At 44.3% G+C, this 22,772-nt stretch overlaps 1 protein-coding gene across 11 annotated transcripts in view; it reads left to right on the top strand.

The window, feature by feature from the left end:
- The window catches only part of LOC113448184 (retroviral integration site protein Fli-1 homolog), a 27,945-nt gene extending 5,173 nt beyond the window's left edge, over window positions 1-22,772 (top strand). For 3 of the 11 annotated variants that reach the window (XM_026718779.2, XM_087939954.1, XM_087939955.1), the window contains exons 2-9: window positions 13,341-13,546; window positions 14,662-14,813; window positions 14,971-15,174; window positions 16,070-16,153; window positions 16,626-16,691; window positions 18,940-18,999; window positions 19,582-19,632; window positions 19,997-22,772. In XM_026718779.2, coding sequence (XP_026574564.1) covers window positions 13,341-13,546; window positions 14,662-14,813; window positions 14,971-15,174; window positions 16,070-16,153; window positions 16,626-16,691; window positions 18,940-18,999; window positions 19,582-19,632; window positions 19,997-20,511 — 1,338 coding nt within the window. In that variant the 3' untranslated portion in view covers window positions 20,512-22,772. The remainder of the gene's footprint in view (window positions 1-13,340; window positions 13,547-14,661; window positions 14,814-14,970; window positions 15,175-16,069; window positions 16,154-16,625; window positions 16,692-18,939; window positions 19,000-19,581; window positions 19,633-19,996) is intronic. The other 8 variants (XM_026718781.2, XM_087939956.1, XM_026718780.2 and 5 more) reach the window with 7 other exon arrangements.

Below are 22,772 nucleotides of genomic sequence, written 5' to 3'. Positions count from 1 at the left end.
TTGTTAATGCCAAGAGTATTCAAGTGATGTTCCAGATGTTTTGGGATTGTACCCAAGGCGCCTATCATATTGGTACAATCTTTGCTTTCTTTTGCCATAGTTGTTCTATTGTACCTCTTTGTGTTTTTATTATCACACTTTTTAATATATTTTCTATATTTAATATATTTCCATATTTAACATATATGTCCACTATGACTAGCTACAAGTTACTAATGGTTTTCATCTCAGGTTTGTTTTGATTAGAAAGTCAACTCTGTGAAAAGCCTTTTTTTAAAAAAATATTATCAATGGTCCACATGGAAATTTTTGTGGCTACTTCCTTATCACAGTGGTGGCAGGAATTAAGTCAATCTTTTTGCTGAGCGGGAGATAAACTTAATTCTGTATGCTTTACCTGCTTAATCTTCACCCTGCAGTCTGTTATTCAAAGCCCAACATCCCCTGTGAGTCTGTAATTCCATATAACACTTTTGGTTTCAGATTACACTATTTTCCCATTTGGACCAAGTTTCAAGTTTGTTGCCAAATTCCAGGGTGTCCATACAGGCCTAGCAAAAATCTGATACGCAGAAATGAGCAGGCAAACTTTTGCATTGCATGGAAATCTATCCACTCACCTACCATATTTTTATCGCTCAAATCAAATGGTGGTTTATATACAGTGCAGGTGATCCTTGGCTTAACAACCACAATTGTGACTGGAATTTCTGTCATAAATCGGGATGGTCTTAAAGCAATCCTCATGTGAATGGACCTGATTTTACAAGTATTTTTCCTGTGGTTGATCCCAATCCCCATGAGGTTCCACTTCAAGGTTTCCCCATGTATCAATTAGACAGAATCAATCCTCCACAATCGGGTTTTAGTGTTCTCCAGGCTGCTAAAAAAATAAGTCTATGGGTGTGTTTCTTTGCAAGTTTGCACATTGCTTTGCTCTGTTTGGGCACTTCTGCAAACTTAAAAACTTCATGCCTAGATTATATTCTTGTTTATAGAAAGCGTCATACTATCTTCATTTATAAAAGGTTGGAAATTGTATCTCTTGGGGGATGATGTTTAAATTTCCTCCTTCTGTCCTTGGTTTTTGTGTTTTGCTCTTCTGCTGCTTTTCAGTTTAAAAAAAGTGGTGTGTCTAAAATAATTCCAGGTGGGACAATGTACAGTCACAAGTCTCAGTTCCTTTGGTTAATTTGTCTCAGTTTTCAGTTCCTAAATTACCATGCTTGAATTGATAAAAACTCTGTGGTGTAGTTTTGATACAACTGCTTGGTGTGTTGGTCTACAGTTCCTATCCTATTTTACAAGGTCAACACTGTCAAGATTGTCGCTACTGCAAAAAATAGTTTGATAAGTATATACATTTATTCAAGACTCACCTAATATTCTAGGGGGGTGCGGGGGTTAAGCAAAAGTTTTCCTTTTCACAAAGAGAGACAAGGCAACGTGTAGAGAATTCTCTCTTCCCCTTTTATTCTCTACATTAAATCTGTGAGGTGGGTTAGGCTGGGAGAGATTTTAGTAATAATTTGGGCTTGGAATTCTGCATTTTGACATGGCCCATGAGCTACCAAGGGTCTCCAACCTTAGCAACTTTAAGCCTGGAGGATTTCAACTCCCAGAATTCCCCAGCCAGCAAAACTGGCTGGGGAATTCTGGGAGTTGAAGTCCACCAGGCTTAAAGTTGCCAAGGTTGGAGACCCCTGAGCTAATCAATAAAACTAGCTAGGCTAAGAGAGAGGAAGTAACCCAAAGTCACCAGGCAGATTTCCATGATTGAGATTGGAGGAGCATCTTGAACAACCTATGCTGGCTGGGGAATTCTGGAAGTTGAAGTCCAGATATCTTGAACCTGAGAAAAGTTAAGGTAGAGCAAGAGTCTTCAAACTTGGCAAGTTTAAAACTTGTGGACTTCAACTCCCAGAATTCCTGAGCTAACATGACTGGAAGAAGAATTCTGGGAGTTGAAGTCCACAAGTCTTAAAGCTGTCAAGTTTGAAGACGCCTAAGGTAGAGGATAGAGCAATCTGGTTCAGAGTTGTTCCAATATACAAGATAAGAAACAATGGTGGATATTGGAAGGCACAGATTTCGCCTAGACATCAGGAAATCTTCCCCAAGAGTAAGAGAGGTTCAGCAATGGGGCATGGAGGTGGAAAATATTCCTTCCCTGGATGGAGCTAGGTGGCCATTCACCGAGGATGCTGGATTAATGGATTTTTGCTCTGAAAAGGGAAAAGGGATCATCTGAAAAGATGATCTCAAGGTTCATTCCAAACCCTACCTTCTATGAATAATTTTTCAATATTTTGCTGTACAGGTAGTACTTGATGTACGACTATACTTGCAACCAGCATTAAGGGATGCGTCATGTCCATTCTAAGACATTTGCTATACAGTCATTAAATAGATCAAATGATCCTGAAGTGAATTTGGCTTTCCCCATTGACTTTTCTCATTGGAAGCCGCTGGGAAGGTTGCAAACAATGATCACGTGACCTCAGAATACTGCAACCGTTGTAAATGCATGCCAATTGCTAAGTGCCCAAGCAGCAACCATATCACCATGGGGACGCTACAATGGTCATAAGTGTGAGGAATGGTTGTAAGTCACTTTTTCAGTACCACACAAACAAATTGCTGAACAAAGGCAAGCTGAGGAGTAACTGTAATGTATTTTTATTACTTTTGCATTGTCAGTTCAGAAGGCAAAACTTTCAGTATCAAAATCACAAATATTTTGTGAATGAGCCCTGCTAATAAAGGCCTGCCTGTTATTTCCTACATGAAATTTCCACCCACCTTTGTTATGTAAATTCAACTATCATTCATAATCAAAATGTTCCATATTCTCCTCTCACAGGATAGCATCCCCGATCTCTGATGAAATACAGTCAATAAAATTTGTACGCAAATAAATGTGTTATCCCTTAGGCTCCCACAAGACTTTTTGTTGTAAAGTGAAATCCTCCTAATTCTTACCTAGCTAGGAATCAGAAAAATGGTGAATATAATGTATGGAACGAGACCTTCTGGAATAAGACATGGGGTCCCAAACAGGCATTTTGGATTATAACTTCCTAGTATCTTCCCGTCTGATGTTCTCCTTTTAAATTTCCCCCAAATTATTGCTAATTAATAATGGATGCTGTTTAAAATTTAAGTGTCTTGAGTATAATAAAGCGTTGTATGTCATTTTAAATGCAATTAAGGTAATCGATTCTCGATGGATTTAACACAGTGGTGGGATTCAAATAATTTGACAACCAGTTCTCTGCCCCTAATGACCGGATGGGTGGGCGTGGCCATGATGGGTGTGGCCAGAAGTGTGTGACAGGCAGCACTCAGCCTCCTGCACCCCCCTGGGAGCAAAAATGGATCCTGGGGGGGGCACACACACACCTGTGCCACATTTTGGGCCTAGTGGGCCTCCCTGCAACCTCCTGGGAGGCTTACTAGGCCCCAAACGGACTGTGAGGGGCACCCACACCCCCATGCGCCCCGTATGGGGCCTAGTGGACCTCCCTGCACTTACCCAGGAGCCAAAATGGGGCACATGGGGGCTCCTGGAAGGGGCAGGGAGGGGAGGGGGGTCACCCAGCAATTCAACAGCCAAAGTGGTAGGAACCAGTTGAATCCCACCACTGTCTAACACCTACATACAGGATTGGAGCCAATCTTTAAACATATGAAATTAGCCTCAATCAATCACATTGGGGCCTCAATCAAACTTATCTAGATTAATACTTCATCCTGTTCTCTTAAAGTACCAACAAATTACAACAATGAATTTCTTGGAAGTGAGCCTCTTTATTTAAAAAGAAAGCACATTTACAGAATTATTTAAGCATGGTTCACATTTGCAACACTGGGTTTTTTGACCAATTCTGTCTTGACAGTCCAATTTCCAGGGATTTTTACAAATGTGCACACATCACAAAACCCAGATTGAAAGCTGACTATTTTGCGAAAGTCAAAATCATCTTGAAAACGTAAATCCAGTTTTACATCTCCGCATCTGATATTGGTGCTTTTGAACATCGAAGCTTTATTCTTAACCAGGCTGATAACATTGCCTACAGAAATTACAGAAGTGTGACCCTTATCAGTGAATTGAAAGAGGAATTAATATCTTAAATGGCAAGTAGGAACTTAGAACATAAACTGGATGTTTTGGCAGAAGAATTGTATTGCAGACTAAATAATGCAACCAGTTGATAGGTAGTTCTTGACTTTCAAACATTTTTAATTAACAATTCGAAGTGACAACAGGGCTGAAAAACGCGGTTTACAGCTGGTCCTCACGCTTATAACCTGGTGCTACGTACTCCCCATTTGCAACCTTCCCTGCTAGCTTCCAACAAAGCCAATGCAGGAAGCTGGATCCACTTAATAATCATATAATTCACTTAACAAGTGATTTGTTTAATCACCGAAGTTTAAAAAAAATGTTCATAAAAAGGGGGACAACTCACAATTGCCATGCTTAACAACAGAAATGCTGGTCCCCATTGCAGTCATAAATTGAGGGCTATCTGTACATAAGGCCGCCATTTCTTGACTGCAATAACCTGAAGGACCACTAGATGGGAGTACAGAAGACTTCATGCCAGCTCTGTGGCTCCATCAAAGGGCTTCTGAGATAGCTACAGCTCAGATACAGTAGTTTATATAATGTTATTTTGGCAAATGAATGGGTTAACACATATTGTTCTACACAAAAGACCTGCCTGTAAGGAAAGAACCGGAGAGCACTGTGAATTTTAAAAGGTGGCTGGTGCTAAGTAGGTGTAGCAATTGTCTGGGTTTATAAACTGAACAGGAAGAGCTCAGGGGTTTCAGAGGAAAGATTGTCTCATTCATTCACACATCTCCTTCGCTCTTTGTTCTAAGAGAAAAGCACTTCCCTGAATCCTCTTTTACAGCTACACTGCAGAATTTCCAACTTGGATTTTCTACCCTTTCCAAGTGGGAAACATAGGAATGTGAGAGTTTCCTTTTACGTTCCTTTAAGACATGATAGCGGTGGCCCAATATTTGAGGGGCTCCTACAAAGACGAGGGGATCAACCTATTTTCCAAAGCACCAAAAGACAAGATAAGAAACAATGGATGGAACTAACCAAGGAGAGAAGCAACCTAGAACTAAGGAGAAAATTCGTAATAGAGCAATCAAATGGAATCAGTGGAATAGCTTGCCTTCAGAAGTTGTGGGCGCTCCATTATTGGAGGCTTTCAAAAAGAGACCGGATAACTCATTTGTCTGAAATGGTATCGGGTCTCCTGCTTGAGCAGAGGGTTGGACTAGAAGACCTCCAAGGTCCCTTCCAATTCTATTATTCTATGTTGTAAGCAGAATTCAGGTCCTGGTAATGATCATAGCTCTATGCAGTTTTCCTGGCTACCATACAGAAATGTTTTCCCATTGTCTTCTTCTGTGTTACTTTTTCAATTTTCCACCAATCTTTGCTGATAATCTCCCAGCCATGATCCAACATTTTCACTGATTTGGAGGACACCCAATGCTGCTACTCCCTGACTGGGCATTTAAACCTATAAATATTGAAAACAAAACTTAATGCAGATTTATTTTTGCTTATTTATTATAATTTTCAACAGATTCATGTTTTATTACAATTTTTAAATCTCCCAATACTGTAACCAAAGGTCTTTGGGCAGTTTTATTGTTCATGTTTTAATTCTTACAGGGATTCTCAAATTTTGCAGTACCACAACTGTTTGACGGTGCTAGAGGTGTTCTGCCAAGTGTGAGCCAAATATCGAATGGCTGACACAACCATATAAATGATCCACAGCTGCCATTGTGATATTATTTACCACATCCTGTGGACATCTTTGGAATCTGCTGGTTTCTGTCTCTGCAATGCTGATCAAATATTGCTCGTGGCAGCCTGGGGAGGCCTACAAATTCCATGAAATAAATTAATACATATATAACAGTGAGATCGGCCCCCGGGCCCATTGTCTCCTTCCTCTGGGAGATACTGAATCACAGTTTAAAGATCCCTGTGCTAAGCCCTAATCAAACCAGGTAATCTCAAAGCTTGATGTGAACCCACTCTCTCTTCCTGCCACCCAGTGCAGGATTCAGCCCAGGGATGGGATTCAAATTTTTTTACTACCAGTTCTGTGGGCATGGCATGGCTTGGTGGATGTGGCTTGGTGGGTGTGGCAGGGGAAGGATACTGCAAAATCCCCATTCTCTTCCCATCCCACTAACCTGCTTTGCAGCTCTGTTCTCCTGTGCAGGGCAACCAAAGAAGACCCAACCAATCAGCTGGGACTCAATGGGACGCAGGGAATAGATGAGGGCGGGGCCAGTTAGAGGTGGTATTTGCCAGTTCTCCAAACTACTCAGAATTTCCACTATCGGTTCTCCAGAACTGGTCAGAACTTGCTGAATACCACCTCTGATTCAGCCCCCTCCCCAATTTGGAAAGAGACTGTGGCAGAGAACGAAGGGTGAGGGCCTCATCCTCGCCTCTTCCTCTCAGATACACCAAGATGGCCACCAAAATCAAGTTGCATGAGAAGAATGATTGAAAAGGGAAAACTAAGAGAACTTCTACTCTGGCTTTTCTCAGATAATTTTTCTGCCAGCTGCTTTAGACAGAATAGTCCTCTGGCTGGAATCCAACCTATTGTTCTCTCCTTCCCCATCTCCTTTTTCAGCCTTCGAGGTGCTCATGTTTTGCTTTGGAATCGGGTGTTACCCACAGTTCAGCATTACTGGCAGCTCTTCGGCCACACCCACCATTTTGTGCAACGCAGCGCAACAGTGAGGCAATTCCATCCTTGCGTGATTGTGCACTTTGGTCATTAGGAAAGCTGGTGGTTGATTCAGAAAAGAAGGTTTTCTATCAGCAAAGGGAGCCTGAGGCTTTTCATAGGCAATAGGCATCAAAAGGGGGTGCTGAGCAATGGAACTTCCATGTTCAAGGGCAGTGTACCTACTGCTATGAAATGACCAGCCATATCCATGGGTCCAATAAATCTCTATTTATCTAATGTTTTATAGACAACAGGAACAGGTGGGGGACTGTTTGAATTTTTTTGAAAATTCCCCCTAGAGTTACCAATTAATTCCTATGTTTCCTATAGAATCATGGTTAGGCTGTTACTTGGTTGATTCTCTCAATATGCTCTGTCCTAGTTTGTTGGTGTTTACTATAATCGGATTCCTGAGTCTAAAAATGCATGTTTACCATAAGATGAAAACCCAGTCTTAGAATTTCAAAAGGTCTGAGCCTAGGATTTTGGAGTATTACAGTAGAATTGCCTGGGGCTTGTGTCTTTCCAAATCCAGGCTGCAATACTGCAAAAAAGACATAGGTGGCAGCAAAGAGAGATGGGGGAAACCGTTTGCTGCCATCTAGCGGCCGCTTGGACCATTGCATCCCAGACTTTGTACCTCCATGCTTCATACATATGCAGTGAATTCATACATCATACTAAGCCAGGCTAAGAAATTATAGTCATGTACAACAGTGTAAGCAAGTGTTTCTCAACATTGGCAATTTTAAGGCATACGGGCTTCAAGTACCAGAATTCCTCAGCTTGCTATATTATGCAGCATACTGGCTGGGGAATTCTGGCAGTTGAAGTCCACACTTCTTAAAATTGCCAACATTGAGAAACACTAGTCTAACCCCAAACCAAGCCATTCCCATTCCAATTTAATATGGTGTGCAATGTCAGCCATTTAAAAAATAGCAATTCTTCCTTCTAGGCTAGCCTCTTCCAACATGGGTGTTTTCTGGCCATGATTCCCAGAATTCTGAGGAACTCTGGGAGCTGAGATCTGGAAGGCATCCATGATGGCGTAGACTACCCTCGACATTCTTCACTGGGTCATTGGTCTTGTAAAACCCCTTCTTCTGCTTTGGAATAAACCAGAGATCACCAGAACAACCAGATTTATCTCTTGGACGAGTAATTGAATCTTTCAGGTCAGTGGAAGACTACTTCAAGATGTACGGATTTCATTGGCTGACTGGGGAACTCTGGGAGTTGAAAACTACTCATCTTAAAATGGCCAAGTTTGAAAATCGTGGTTTTAGGCCCGGAGGGCTTTCCTTGACCGGTTGAAGAATGGAGGAGACTATAGGGTGCAAAACAGGCCTTCTAAGATTAAGCACAGTTCCTTCCCGCTGACCCCCCTTGCTCTTTTGCATCTGACGATAGCATCTCCTATCAAGACTGCTTGCAGAATTGTCTGTTCAGCACCCTGCCAACTTCTGCTTTTAGTTCTTGACAGAGTTTGTATTGCAGCACTCAAATTTGGAGGTGGGAGTGGGGGTGGGGGGGCGAACTCAGACTCTCCACAAAGACACACATTGGAGCGAACATTTGTTGCGCAGGTCCCTGGAGGCTGCCTTGGGGGAATCTAAGAGGTTTCAAACAAAGGCAACTCTGAGCATAGGCAGAGTGTTTTTTCCTTCTCCCCTCCTCCCCCACAAAGCAAGCAGATGCAGATGTCTTTTGTTAGCCAAATAGTGCTGGGTGGGGGTGGGCTGCTACTGGTTTGCCCAGTTCAGGCGAACATGTAGCTAATTTTATCATTTTTTTATGGGTGGTTCAGTAAACCAGCAAATCCACCCCTGGCTGGCCCTGCCCACCACGCCTCACCTCTTCCCTCCCAGGCGTCTCCACGTGGCCCATTTTAGATCCTAAGTAAGTGCAGGGCCTGCAAGGAGGCCCAGGGAGGGTGAAAACGCCCCCCCCCCCGGAGGATACGGAAGGCCGGAAACAGGGCCATTTCCAGCCTCCAGGGGTACTCCTGAGCCCCGGGAGGCCGTTTTCGCTCTCCCGGAGGCTCAAGGGAAGCCTCCGGAGCCTGGGGAGGGCAAAAACGCCCCCCACATCATGGTGCAGGAGGTTGACGAGGCCACGCCCACCATGGCCACGCCCACCCAGCCACCAGGCAGCGAACTGGTTGCTAAAATTTTTGAAGGGTAAGGCCTCACGGGAGGCCTACCCATGTAATGATCCAAACAATGTAAACCATCATCTTAAACGGTAAATTTGCTTGTAACTCTCCTAAATCTTACAGCAGGGGTCCCCAAACTTAGCAACTTTAAGACTTGTGGACTTCAACTCTTCCAGAATTCTGGACTTCTGAAGGTCCGCAAGTCTTAAAGTTGCCAAGTTTGGAGACCTCTGTCTTAGAGTCTTAAAAATTATTCTTTATGTAAAGATCTCAAAGGCAGAGCTGCTAGCTTTCTGGTCACAAAACCTTTACCCAGATTAGCTACAAACTTCACAACTCCATGTGTGCATGATGTAAATCTCGGTTACACCTTCCTTTCCATTCATCAGTTTGCAGCTCCGGGTGTTGTGCAAATCCAGCCTTGCAGGATTTTGTTTAGGAATAGCTGTTTTGTGCACACGCAGAAAGTGAATTAACTTGGCAACCAAATTAAGTTCAGTGTTCAGTGATTGCGGCCTCCGCCTTCAAGCAGGGCCACCTCCCAGTTCTGTGGTTTTATTTAAACCAAGAAAGAGTTGGCCTTATCAGCGAGGGCTGAGCAATTCTTTTCGTCTGGCGGATTATTGTACCTTCATTTTGACTACAGGTCAGAAAGATGGAGGCAGAAGTGAACGGAGCTCCTGCACGTTGAACTGTTCTTTGAAGTACAGAATTGAATTTTCTTGCTATTGCCCGTTTTATTTCAAGGACTGGCAGGGGGAATCTCGCCATGTTTCAGGCAGGCCACTGGTGGCTGACAGCTGTATATCTACCATCTCCAAGGAGAGTGTCATATTTTGCTTCAGTTCTTCCCCTGTCAAATACACTAACTTTGCAATCTTTTATCAGAGCAATTGAATATATTCTTTTATACTGCCAGCACCTGGTAGAATCTTTTTTTCTTTTTTCCCCCTTTTTTCTTTCTTTCTTTCTTTCTTTCTTTCTTTCTTTCTTTCTTTCTTTCTTTCTTTCTTTCTTTCTTTCTTTTCTTCTCCCTCCCCCTCCCTCCCTCCCTCCCTCTTTTTCTTTCTTTCTTTCTTTCTTTCTTTCTTTCTTTCTTTCTTTCTTTCTTTCTTTCTTTTCTTTCTTTCTTTCCTCTCTCCTGCCCTCCCTCCTTTCTTTCTTTCTTTCTTTCTTTCTTTCTTTCTTTCTTTCTTTCTTTCTTTCTTTTCTTTCTTTCTTTCTTTCTTTCTTTCTTTCTTTCTTTCTTTCTTTCTTTCTTTCTCTTTCTTTCTTTCTTTCTTTCTTTCTTTCTTTCTTTCTTTCTTTCTTTTTCTTTCTTTCTATCTTCCTCCCCCCTAGTCTTTTTCTTTCTTTTTTCTCACTTTCTCTTTCTACCTTCCTCCCTAGTCTTTTTTCTTTCTTTTTCTTTCTTTCTTGCTCGCTCTTTCTCTTTCTCCCTCCCTCCCTAGTCTCTCTCCCTCTCTCTCCTCAACTGAGCTGTATAGCTGCCACCTCCCTGCTATTTCCTGTGCCAAAGTTGTGTCACTGCCCAGGAATCCCAGCAGCAGACAAGGCAAGAGAGGTGAAAAAAAAAAAATCACATCGCATGGCCCTGGGAAACATCAGCTATGTAACATAAAGTAAGAAAAAAGAAAGATCAAAAAGAAAGATAAAAGTGTAGGAGAGGAAAAGAAATAAAAGAAATTAGGGAGCTTTAGGCCATGGGCAGTCCTTGAGTTATAACCATTTGTTTATTGATTGGTCAAAATTACAATGATGCTAGTGAAATTCATTGAGTTCTTCCAAGCACTGCAACATCCCCACTGTCATGTGATCAGATTTTGGGCGCTGGGTCCCATGGTCCCATGGTCTCCACCCGCCACCTTCCCAGGGAGCTTCCCATAGGCAAAGAAGGAAGATGGATTTGCCTAACAACTGTGTGATTCCCTTAATGACTGAGGCAAAACGCCTAAAATCAGGTGCAACTCACTTAGCAACCACATTGCTTAGCAACAGCGTTCCAGTCCCAGCTGTGGTTATAAGTTGTGGACTAGCTATATCCCATTCGTGCAATTTCTCTCTCCTTCATCACAGTCACCCATTCCCCAGGTTTCCACATTCAGGCCTGTGTTCCCTTTAAGGCCTGGCCTGTTTAGAGGTAGGGAGCATAACGTAGGCTCTCGTTGTGGCCATAAGCCGAGGACTATCTATACTCATCTTCAGAATTTGCAAGATAACCAGAGAGCCAAGAACTCATTCCAGAGTTCACTGCCTTCACTATGGATCTAAGAAATACATCCTCTCCCCCAGGGGTGGGCTTCAAAAATATTAGCAAAGGGTTCTCTGCCTGGTTCTTGGGTGGGCGGGGCCATGGTGGGTGTGGTCTAGTCGGCCTCCTGCACTACGGCGAGGGGGGTTGCCCTCCCCGGGCTCCGGAGGCTTTCCTCGAGCCTCCGGATGGTGAAAATGGCCTCCCTGGGCTCCGGAGGCTCTATGGAAGCTGGAAACGGGCCCATTTCCAGCCTTCCCAAACTTCTGGGAGGCCCGTTTTTCGCCTTCCCTGAGCCACCATGTGCGCCGTGCACTTACCTGTATCCAAAACTGTCTGCATGGGGACTCCTGGGAGGGGTGGGCGGGGCCAGCCAGGAGTGGGATTTGAGGGTTCTCCAAACTGTTCAGAATCTTAGCTAGGGGCTCTCCTGAAGCCCTGCGAACCCCCAGTAGCCCCACCCCTGTAAGTCTCCCCGCTTCTACCACCAGCATCCTTCCACTCTAAAATAAGGAGGAAAGGGTGCAGCGAGGATTATATTTGCACAATGCTGGAAAAATAAAGGTATACCATGAGATGAAGAGATAGTCAGGAACTATTAGACATTAGATTGTGCAGAAATGGATAGATTGACATTGAAAAGGAAACAGAAAGAAGATGTAGAATATTATCAAACATGGAATCTATTTTACCAATGGTTGGGGGAAAAAAGATTAAGAATGTAAATTTGTATTGTTAAGCACATTAAATACCCAGACAACACGGTGTTTATTAAGCACTAAGAGATGTATTTAATAGAAAATCAATCAATAAATTTAAGAAAAAAATTAAAAAGGGGGAAATATGCAATATCTTCGGCAATTTCTAAATGATTGACAAAAATAACATTTCTAGAGAACAATCTCCCAAGAGGGAGTCTCTCATTGTTAAGAGTCTCTGGTTAAATTCTTTTAAAGTTGCTTTAGGGCGACTCTGGGTCTTCTTCCTTCTATCAAGGCTGTTCAGTTATTTCTCTGCATATATCTTACCTGTCTGTTTCGCTGCTGGATTTGTTCCCTGCTGTTTGAATAGATGTTTTGAACTAGAGAAACCCAGGTACCGAACCAGTCACAGGTAGCTTTCTTGCAAGTAAAAGGCTCCTTCCGTTTCATTCTTATAACAGCCTTGGAGGCCGGGTGTGGTCAGAAAAGTTAAGATGGCAGACCACCGAAGAAGGTGACCAAACTCATAACAGTGCAACTGACGTTCTGTCTGTTTTTCTAGGTGCATTGCATTAAAAAAAAAAGCAGAGCTTTGATCTCACCATCCCCTCCACAATAGCTGGGGAATTCTGGGAATTGAAGTCCAGAGAGCCCTTAAAATTGCTAAGGTGGAGAAACTCCAATGGAAATTGACAGCAGGCAGCTCCTAACTCAGCTGTCTGCTCTAAGGATGTTCTTTGTTGGGATCAATCAAGAGTGGTTTTTTGTTTTTTTTTGTCCACCCAGTCTAGGAATCTGTAGGTCGGCTTTGATCCGCCGATAAGTTTTTCAGTAATTTGCAAGCAATGGACTCCGGTTCTTGATTCCCATTTATGTGAACAGGGCAGGAAATGAATAACTGGGTATGGATTTCCTGCATGGAAAGAATGATTTCCATTCAGGCCTCCAGGAAGTTAAAACTTAATCCTGAATTCAGACCCTTCATTCAAGAGCCTGCAAGGTTCACACAGGGACTGGGTTGCTTGCAGTTTGGTAGGTTGTAGGAAGGGCGACAAACGAGCAATGCTGTCAGATAACAGATAATCAGAGTTGGAAGGGACCTCGTAGGTCATCTAGTCCAACCCCCTGCCCAAGTAGGAGACCCTACACCATTTCTGACAAATGGCAGTCCGATCTCTTCTTGAAGGTCTCAAGTGATGGCGCTCCCACAACTTCCAAAGGCAAGCTGTTCCATTGGTTGATCAATGCGACAACAATACTGCTAATTCGGATTTGGCACGTTATGCGACTATTAGATTTTTTTTATTATTAAGTTTAGGGTCTTTCAATCAGGAATTGGACTTGATTTCGCTTCATTCCAATGGGATAGATCTCCTCTGATTTTTTTTCTTAATCATTGCTCTGGTCTTTCCCCGTTACTTCCCTACCTTCTCCTGCAGGAGGCGCTGTCAGTTGTAAGTGAGGACCAGTCCATCTTCGACCCATCCTTTGCCTCCTCACACCTCTTGAAGACTGAGGTGTCTCCAGTGGACGATTATGGGAGCAAGGAAGAGCCAACATTGGAAGACGCCTCGTGGTCAGCCCAGGTCAATAGCCGAGGCCATATGGTGAAACAGGAGAACGAACAAGTCAATTGCTCCAGCAGGTTAGCAGCCTTGGAGAGCAGAAGTCCAGATTTTGGATTGGTTTGTTTCATTGAACTTTGAAGTTGTGTCGACTTCCATTCCCAGAACTCCCCAGTCAGCCATGCAGCCTTTCAGCCCATCCCATTATGGCTGCTGGGGAATTCTGGGAGTTGAAAATCCACAAAAGCTTTAAGTTGCTGAGGTTGGGAAAACATTGCATTGGAAGTATATCCTGCCTTTATTTTGTAAAACTCACATTGGCATCCATAATCACTTTCTGTTTTCTTCACGAAAGCCACTCTCTTGAGTTATTGGCCCAAAGACACTCAACCGGTTTCCATGCCTAAGAGAGAAGACAGACTCTCAGCCTCCCAGGTTCTAGTCCAGCACCTTCCCCATCACACCACACTGGCTTTTGGACTGGACAAGAGGGGCAGCCCAGGGAAGCTGACGGGCAAACAGGTTGGCAGGCTTAGTGTCAACTCGTAAAGGCGGGGAGGAAGGCCTGAGGGAGCAATGTGGCAGATGAAGGCCAGAAGCAATTCCAAGCTTATCTTGTGGAGATTGTAGCCTAGGCTACTGGATCTTCTGCATGTTTAGTTGGAGAATCTGATATATGGCACACCCAGGGGGGTGGGGGGAAACAGGGTCATAGGTGATAGTAAATTACGTGTCTCGGAGTTGGCTCCATATGGGTTAGTGTCGGACATGTTGTTCCTAATAAGTCTTTGGAATTCTTTCAAAGATTGGCTCGAGGCTCATGATTTAATTAGGGCAATCGTGGGAACCCTGACACTTGATTGATTTAGAATGATCTAGAAGACTGTGCTCCTAAATGCATCTCCTGCTAAAGGATGAGACTTAGAGGAGTAGTTCTACAGCAATGTTTTTTAACCTTGGCAACTTCTGGCCTTCAACACCGAGAATTCTAGGAGTCGTTGTCCACATATCTTAAAGTTGCCAAAGTTGAGAAACATTTGTCCATAGGATGAAAAGAGATTTACAAGGGAACCCCTCATTGGCTTCACATCATCTATGGAGCCTTGGCAGATGCTCCTCAGATGCTCACCTTGCCCGCCTTGAGGGAAGACTGCTACCCCCTTCTCCTATATACCTACCTCTCTCCCACCCCCAGCAGACAATCACCGGTGGAATGCAGTGCCACCCGCAGGAACAAAGTGGAAGCGGCAGTCGACACGTCCCAAGTGCCCTACCCAACCGGATACCCCAACCAACGTAGTCCCCCCGTTTCTTCATCCAGAGAGGAGAAGGTCATTGTTCCAGCAGGTTGGTCCACCACCATTTGAGGATTCCACCTCGTTCTACCAGATTTCATGCCTTCCTTGTTGCACCCCAACTTAGCAGCTTCCAAGGCCTGCTTTAGGTCCTCTGGCCATGGACCTCTTTCGCTTCTTACTCCAAGCTCTCCTCTCTCCCTCAACAGACCCGGGTGTTTGGAGCTGCGACCACGTCCGTCAGTGGCTGGACTGGGCAGTGAAGGAGTATGGCCTTCCCGACATCGAAACCAGCCTCTTTCAGCACATAGATGGAAAGGAACTTTGCAAACTCGGGAAAGAAGGGTTCCTCCGCCTCACTTCACCCTACAACACCGAAATCTTGCTGTCTCACCTCACCTACCTGCGCCAAAGTAAGACCATGAACAAGGTCATGGAAGTCGGGGGGACCGGGGATGTGATGCCAAGTTTCTTTAAAAAGGGGAGTTGTCTCTGCTGCAGGGTGAAAATCTGAATCCCGAAATGGGGAGAATGTATTTATTAGGTTTGTTTTTATCCCGTGCCTTTATTACTATATAAATAAAGTGTTGAGCACACCTAATACTCTTTTCTCCTATTTTCCCCACAACAATTTTGTGAGGTGGCACAGGCAGAATGTGTGAGAGTTATTAGCCCAAAGTCCCCCAGCTGGCTTTCAATGCAGAGGTGGGACTAGAACTCACCATCGCCTGGTGATTGGCCCAAAGTCACTCAACCGCTTTCAATGCAGAGGTGGGACTAGAACTCACCGTCGCCTGGTGATTGGCCCAAAGTCACTCATCTGCTTTCAATGCAGAGGTGGGACTAGAACTCACCGTCGCCTGGTGATTGGCCCAAAGTCACTCAACCGCTTTCAATGCAGAGGTGGGACTAGAACTCACCGTCGCCTGGTGATTGGCCCAAAGTCACTCAACCGCTTTCAATGCAGAGGTGGGACTAGAACTCACCGTCGCCTGGTGATTGGCCCAAAGTCACTCATCTGCTTTCAATGCAGTGGGACTAGAACTCACCGTTGCCTGGTGCTACACCAAACTGGCTCAGTTTGAATCCCATCATAAAACCCGTTTACTTCTGCAAGCAAAACGCTGCTGGCCCTCCATAATCCTGATTTATCCTTATTTTTTTAAAACCGTGCATGCAGAATTAGTCATTTACTCTGTTGCTGGAACTTTCGGCAATGGGGTTTTGTATTTGTTTTTCATTGAAACAAAACGGAGTTTTTTCCTTTTCTCATCATTCCTTCTTGTTTTCTTTCCTTCCTTCTTCTAGGCAGTCCCACTTTCTCTTATCCATCTCCACCGGTTATCACCCAGCAGCCTCCTCCGCCTCCACCAAGGGTCCAAGTCAAAACTGGTGAGTTCATAACAAAAACCTACAGACTCATTTCAAAGGGCCGAATGGTGAGAAGAGGAAGTGAGGCTAAACTTGGTAACAATGGCTTGCTTTCTTAGTAACCACTGACTCTGGAGTTTTTCACTCATTTTATTACTTTTGGTTTGCAGCAAAAAAAAAAAAAATATGCCCCATGGGGAACAGTGGGTTCACCTAACCACCACTGCACAAAGGGTTGTAAAATCAGGTGTGGTCATACAATGATCCGTTTTACAATCACGATGACAATCAGGCCTTGTGGCGCCCCTCTTCTCCATCCAAATCAGCATTTCTCCAACTCTGCAGCTCAGCTGGGAAATTCTGGGAGTTGGAAGTCCACCCCTCTTAAAGTCGCCAAAGTTGAGAAACACTGATCTAAATGGGGGTTGTTGTTTTTTTTTGGTTTTTGGTTTGTTTTGCCTAATATGTCATCTTCGCTCTTCATTTGATGTAGAATCTACATATGATGAAATCCGAAGAAGCAACTGGGGCAGCAGCACAGTAAACACCACTCCCAAAGGTACAGCTCCAAATTTCACTCATACACCTTGAATTATATCATCCTGTGATTTATTTAAGTTTGGTTTAGGGTAAAGAGCAGTGGTTAGAATGCAGTGCTGCGGGCTGCTTTTATAGACTGCCGGCTGCCTGCAATTTGGCAGCTCGAGCCTCACCAGGCTCGAGGTTGACTTAGCCTTCCATCCTTCCGAAGGTCGGTAAAACAAGGACCCAAATTGTTGGGGGCAATCAGCTGACTCTGTAAACTGTTTAGAGAGGGCTGTGAAGCACCGTGAAGCACTGTGAAGTATATATGTCTAGGTGCTTTTGCGGTGCTATTGCTAATGTGCCAAACTGACTACCATGATTTGCAAGCCACGTTCCAGGATTTTGTTATGCAAACTCAGTCAACTATTGTTTGTTCCATGAACCAGATCAAGGCTTGGCTTGTATGAGCCTGTATGTGTCTGGGTTGACACCAGCTGGTAGATTGGGCCACAGTAGAGTTAGGTAGCTTGTGTGGACCTAATCATTGTACTGTGCATATCAGGGTATATTGCAGAAAGTAAAATAAAATCAGTCTAAATTCTGGAGTTGTCTAATGTGCACATAGTGCTCTTCAAGAGACTGAATTTAGATGGTTTTTCAAAGAGAATCCGCCAAGGTAGCCATTAGGTTCAGCAGCTGTTTCTATGACATAAACTGTGATCACACAACATACTTGATCTGATTACTGAATTAAGCTACAGCCTTGATTTGCAGAATGTTTTGACCCATAATCGAAGGAAACAGGCTTGGTTTATGTGGCATGCTGGGATACAAATGAGCAAATTAAGACTAACACTAATCCAAAGTAGTACGCATCTGTGAATGTAAGCGCCCTGGTCTTTTAACTGAGCCAATTAAAGGTATTGTATGAACCCTGTCAGGAAATCCGAGTCGCTCTCTCTCCGTCATATGATTGGTTTGTTGTCTGCTTGACAACTTTAACATGTGTGGTCTTCGAATCTCAGAATTCCCAAGGCAGCAATGTCCAACACACGTTAAAGTTGTCAAGAGTGAATAACTGGACTGGTGGGTTGTATAACCATATCCACCCCCCCCGAAATTGGAGTGAAGCATTGCTGTACCATTGAGCTTCTACTTTCATTCCAGAACTGGAATTTGCAATCTCAACACTCAGTGCTCATTTGTTAATGGGGACCATGAATGCAATAACCTTAATGCATTCATGTCCAGCACATGGATTTCTTTGGTTCCTCTATAACAGTGGTTACCAATTGGTGGGTCATGGCCCACTGGTGGGCTGTGAGAAAATTTTGGTGGGCCGCAGAGAAATCTCACCCCCAGAGCACCCCCACAAAGCAATTAATCCAGGCTGCGCAGAAACACAAGGCTGTGCCACCCACATGACCAGCGGGAACCCTTCCCGCCCACTCACTCCTTACCCAGTAAACTTGCCTGCTAAATTGCTATTTTTCCTTTTTCTGACCATCATCTGTTTGGGAGATTTAGATTAGCTAGGAAGCAGGAAATGGTTGGATGTCTTGTTTTCTAGCTAGTCTTGAGATCTTCAGCTCGACCTCCCTTAGGACTGAAGGTTTGCTTGCAAGCAAATTCAGTGCAGACTCACGACAAGCAAATTTGAGAGACTGAGCTAGCCGATGGCAGATAGATAGATCACTGAATGATTCTGTGGGCAACTCAATCTGCCTGCTTTGCCTGATTTTGGGTAAAAGTTGCTTTTTTTAATTAAAAAAAATCAATATTTACATGCATAGTGTGTTGTGAGTTAATTTTATGAGTTTGCTTGTAAGCAAATTTTATGTGACAGACCGAGCTAGCCAATGGCAGATAGATAGATTTCTGAATGAATCTGTGATTCTGTGAGCAACTCAATCTGCCTGCTTTGCCTGATTTTGGGTAAAAGTTGCTCTTTTTTTATAAAAAAAATCAATATTTATATAAATATTTATATTTACATACAAGCCATGCCCAGCCAGTCACATGACTATCAAGCCACACCCACAAATTAGGCCACACCCACAGAACCGGTTAGTGGTCCCTGGGATCTAAAATTATGAGTTTGGTGGTCCCTGAGGTCCAAAAGGTTGGCGACCCCTGCTCTATAATGTCCAGGTGGGTAGACTGAAGGGATTCTTGGTCTGATCCTGCTTGGCTCCCACCCAAGCAGTGGGGACATCCCTTATTAAAGGAAGGGCATCAGAGCCGCCACTTAGTTCTGCTTATTTTCATCTTCCACTTTGAAGGTTCCCCACCGCAGATCCAAACTGTGAGCCGGATCCCGGATTCTACACGCATGGCACCTGGTAGGCCAATACCTCTGGCCCCTTGTCCTCCACCATCTTCTGTTTTTCTTTGGTGATTCCCATCAGCCTGCATTGCTCTGCCTTTGCCAGGGGCACAATGCATAAGGCTTGGCAAATTCTTGTGTGCCTTGCCATGCAGGAAAACAGCTTCCGTTTGTGTCGCGTCTCCCCCCCAACACACCATCTTGGGAGCAAATTAATTGCTTTGAAATTAGCCGCTAACCCAGAAGTGTGGCAATGAGAATAAAGCACTCATTTCTTGAGTTAATCATATGTTTGGCCTGTACCATTTCATCTGGAGAGGGGAAAGGGTTAGCTAATTATCTGTACTCCCTGCTCCCAGAAAGCAAGTTTGACAAGCCAGAAAGTAGAGCCACGTAAGATTTCAGTTCTGTCGGCTGCAACTTGTCTGCTGGATTGTAGCCTGAACCAGGGGCCTATCATAGCAACTAGGACAGGGCTAGGAGAATTTGTGAGCTCTTCCAAATATGGGGAAGAGATGGGGAAGGAAATCCTCCCAATGCACCCAATTCACTCAATTGCATCCAACTCTAGCTCCTCTTATTTCCTTCTTCTTCCCAGTAGATCCATACCAAGTCCTTGGGCCCACTAGCAGCCGCTTGGCAAACCCAGGTGAGCCATCCATCTTTTGTCCTGGGGGGAGATGGGGTGCAACGTTTAGCATCCAGTAGTCAGACCGGAGAAAGAATGTCTTCTCTCGGCCTGGAAAAGGAATGGAATGGGAGACGTCACACACCGATAAGATGGTGGGAGAATTCCACTTTCAGACCTGCAAGATTTTTGTTCATGTAGAACTTAAAATAAAGTAGGAGCTCATCTGGTTGCGTTTCCTGTCTGGTCTACTTGGAAAAGTTGCCAGCTAGCCCCCTAAGTTCTCTCTTGGCCCCGCAGAAGGTGGGTTGGAGGAGTGCGAGCGCCTCAGTCATCCCAGGTTGAGGTTGATGCTCAAAACAGTTGTTCTGTCTCTCTCTGACAGGTAGCGGCCAGATCCAGCTGTGGCAATTCCTCCTGGAGTTGCTCTCGGACAGCAACAATGCCAGCTGCATTACCTGGGAGGGGACCAATGGCGAGTTCAAGATGACAGATCCCGACGAAGTGGCGCGACGTTGGGGCGAGCGCAAGAGCAAGCCCAACATGAACTATGACAAGCTGAGCCGGGCGCTGCGCTACTACTACGACAAGAACATCATGACCAAGGTGCACGGCAAACGCTACGCCTACAAGTTTGACTTCCAGGGCATCAACCAAGCCCAGCAGGGGCAGCCCGGCGAGCCGACCCTTTACAAGTACCACCACACGGAACTGCCTTACCTGCCCCCCTACCACCAGCAGAAGGTTGGCTTCGGCCTGGGCCACAGCACGCAGATGCCTGCCTCATCCTCAGGGTTTTTCGGCCCACCTGCCCCGTATTGGAATTCCACAGGGGGAAATCTCTATCAGAACCCCACTGTGTCCAGGCAGGCTACCAACCACTTGGGCTCTTTCTTCTAACCTCCAGAAAGTCCTGGAGATACCTGAACTTCTGTACCAGGAGATCTCATTATACAAATGTCCACCGCACGCAGAAAGTGAAATACAGGGAGTATCATCTTGAACGTATTCCGTGGCCATCGTACATAAAGGCGGCGAGGGGAGCAGTACCACTCCCTGCCACCAGCAGGCGCTGTTCTTCTGCGCTACCCAAACCATTTTGTGATCATTCTAATCCATTCCTGGACTTAAACTGGAAGACTTTGCCAGCCAGATGTTGTGCCATCTTCGCCTGAATTTTGCAGATAGCCCGGCTCTCAGAATTATAGGAGACACAAATGAGTTGCCTCAGCTTGCTTAATTCCTCCACACACCCCACACCCCCATCTAGTATTACACCATGTACATTACGGAAGGAGGAGTGGCGTGTTTCTTTGTATACGAAGTAGCGGCAAGGATGAGTTCTCACTTTAGGCCAGGATTCCTCCACCTTGGCAACTTGAAGTTGTGTGGACTTCAACTCCCCAAATCCCTCACTCATTCCCCACCCCCACCAGCATTCTGGCTGACATCTTGCATCCTGACTGGGGAATTCTGGGAGTTGATGTTTACTCATCTTCAAGTTGCCCAGGTTGAGAAACATTACTGTAGCTATTGCATTACAGTCATTTTTAATCTTTTCAGAAGTGGAAGTCCTGTCTAGCCCAAATGTCCACAATTTTGGTGCTGCTGTGAGCCATTAAAATACTTAAGTTGCAGTACTGGGAGGCTTTGGGGAGCTGCCAAAACCTGAAAAATTATAGTTCAGAGTTTTCTTTAGCCAGATTTATTAAAACGTATGGGGGGATAGCAAGAATTCCAGGAACCTTTCTCCATTTAAAACCAGTATGTCCCTAAGTATTTTAGGGAGATTTTCTGGGTTTTTTTTTCTAACCACCTATACTCTAACCTAAGAGTGGACCTAAGAGGCCCATAATTCCCAGCTAGCTAGTTAAAATGTTTATTCTTTTGGAATCATGGGGATTATTGCTCAATTGGCCCAGACTGGCAAAGATTGAAGTTCTTGGAGAAAGAAAGAAGCAAAAAGTAACTACAGTTCCATTTGCTCTTATAAAGTGTAATTCTCCTTGGAATTTCAGAACTTTTCCTATGGTGACAACAGGGTGAACTAATTCTGAATTCCTTTTACTCATAATATAGATGACTCAATGGAAGCACAATAAGCAGATAAATTACTGAAGCTATAGGGTGGACTGAACAGTGGAAAAAATGGTTTTAGATGTTCCTCCCTAGAAAGAGCTACCTGCAAATTCAAAACTAACAGTACTATTACTGTGCTAGCTTTCTATTTATAGGAATACCTCATCCTTATTATTATTATACACACTGGAATCCACAACCTCAAGGCTGCAGTAGCATAGTACTCTGTGATCCTATGGGTATCAAGTCAAATAGTCAGGCAGTGATGGTGTAACAAGCAGGTATAGAGACTAAAGGATCTGGCTCCAACAGAATAGTGTTTCCCAACCTCTGCAACTTTCAGACCCGTGGACTTCAACTCCCAGAATTCACCCTTCCCAGCACATTGGCTGGGGAATTCTGGGACTTGAAGTGCACACGTCTTAAAGAAGCTGAAGTTCAGAAACACTTGTGTAAAGCAAAGGGGGAAAGTTACCGCTCACGTACCAATGTGTCCTGGTGTGTCCCATTTCATCAAAAGCTTCTCTAAAACCGTTAAATCAGGGGTCTTCAAACTTGACAGCTTTAAGACTTGTGGGCTTCAACTCCCAGATTTTCTCCTCCAGTCATGTTAGTTCAGGAATTCTGGGAGTTGAAGTCCACAAGTCTTCAATTTGCCAAGTTTGAAGACCCTTGTATTAAATGATGGATGCCATCTAGACAAACCCTATCCAGTGTATAAATCTTGCACCTGCGGCTCAGACTAGACACTGTCCTGCTTGGAGAACCTCTAATGAGAATGCACCGCTGTCCAAGAGAGATTGCAAGTCCTGTTGTAACTTTGGGTAATCAAATGGATGGTTGTAAGTCAAGGACTACCTGAATAGGAAACCTCATGCACCAAGGGATAGTGCCTGTAGCCCACAAAACCACGTCTGCAGTGATTCTAATGACCTTCTACAACACAGAGATGTACAGTACTGCACTTAAAACTCGTGAATATTTTCCCCTCTCCAAGGCAACCAAACCCACAATTCTCTGTTCTAGAACTCTCACCGTTTTGTACTTGTTTACTGTATATTAAAAGTTGTGTTGTGATTTAA

This window comes from Pseudonaja textilis, chromosome 10, assembly GCF_049901715.1.
Source record: "Pseudonaja textilis isolate UNSWEBS1 chromosome 10, rPseTex1.2, whole genome shotgun sequence".
NCBI lineage: Eukaryota > Metazoa > Chordata > Lepidosauria > Squamata > Elapidae > Pseudonaja > Pseudonaja textilis.
The sequence above is the reverse complement of the archived record's forward strand: the minus strand, read 5'-3'. Positions and strand labels throughout refer to the sequence as shown.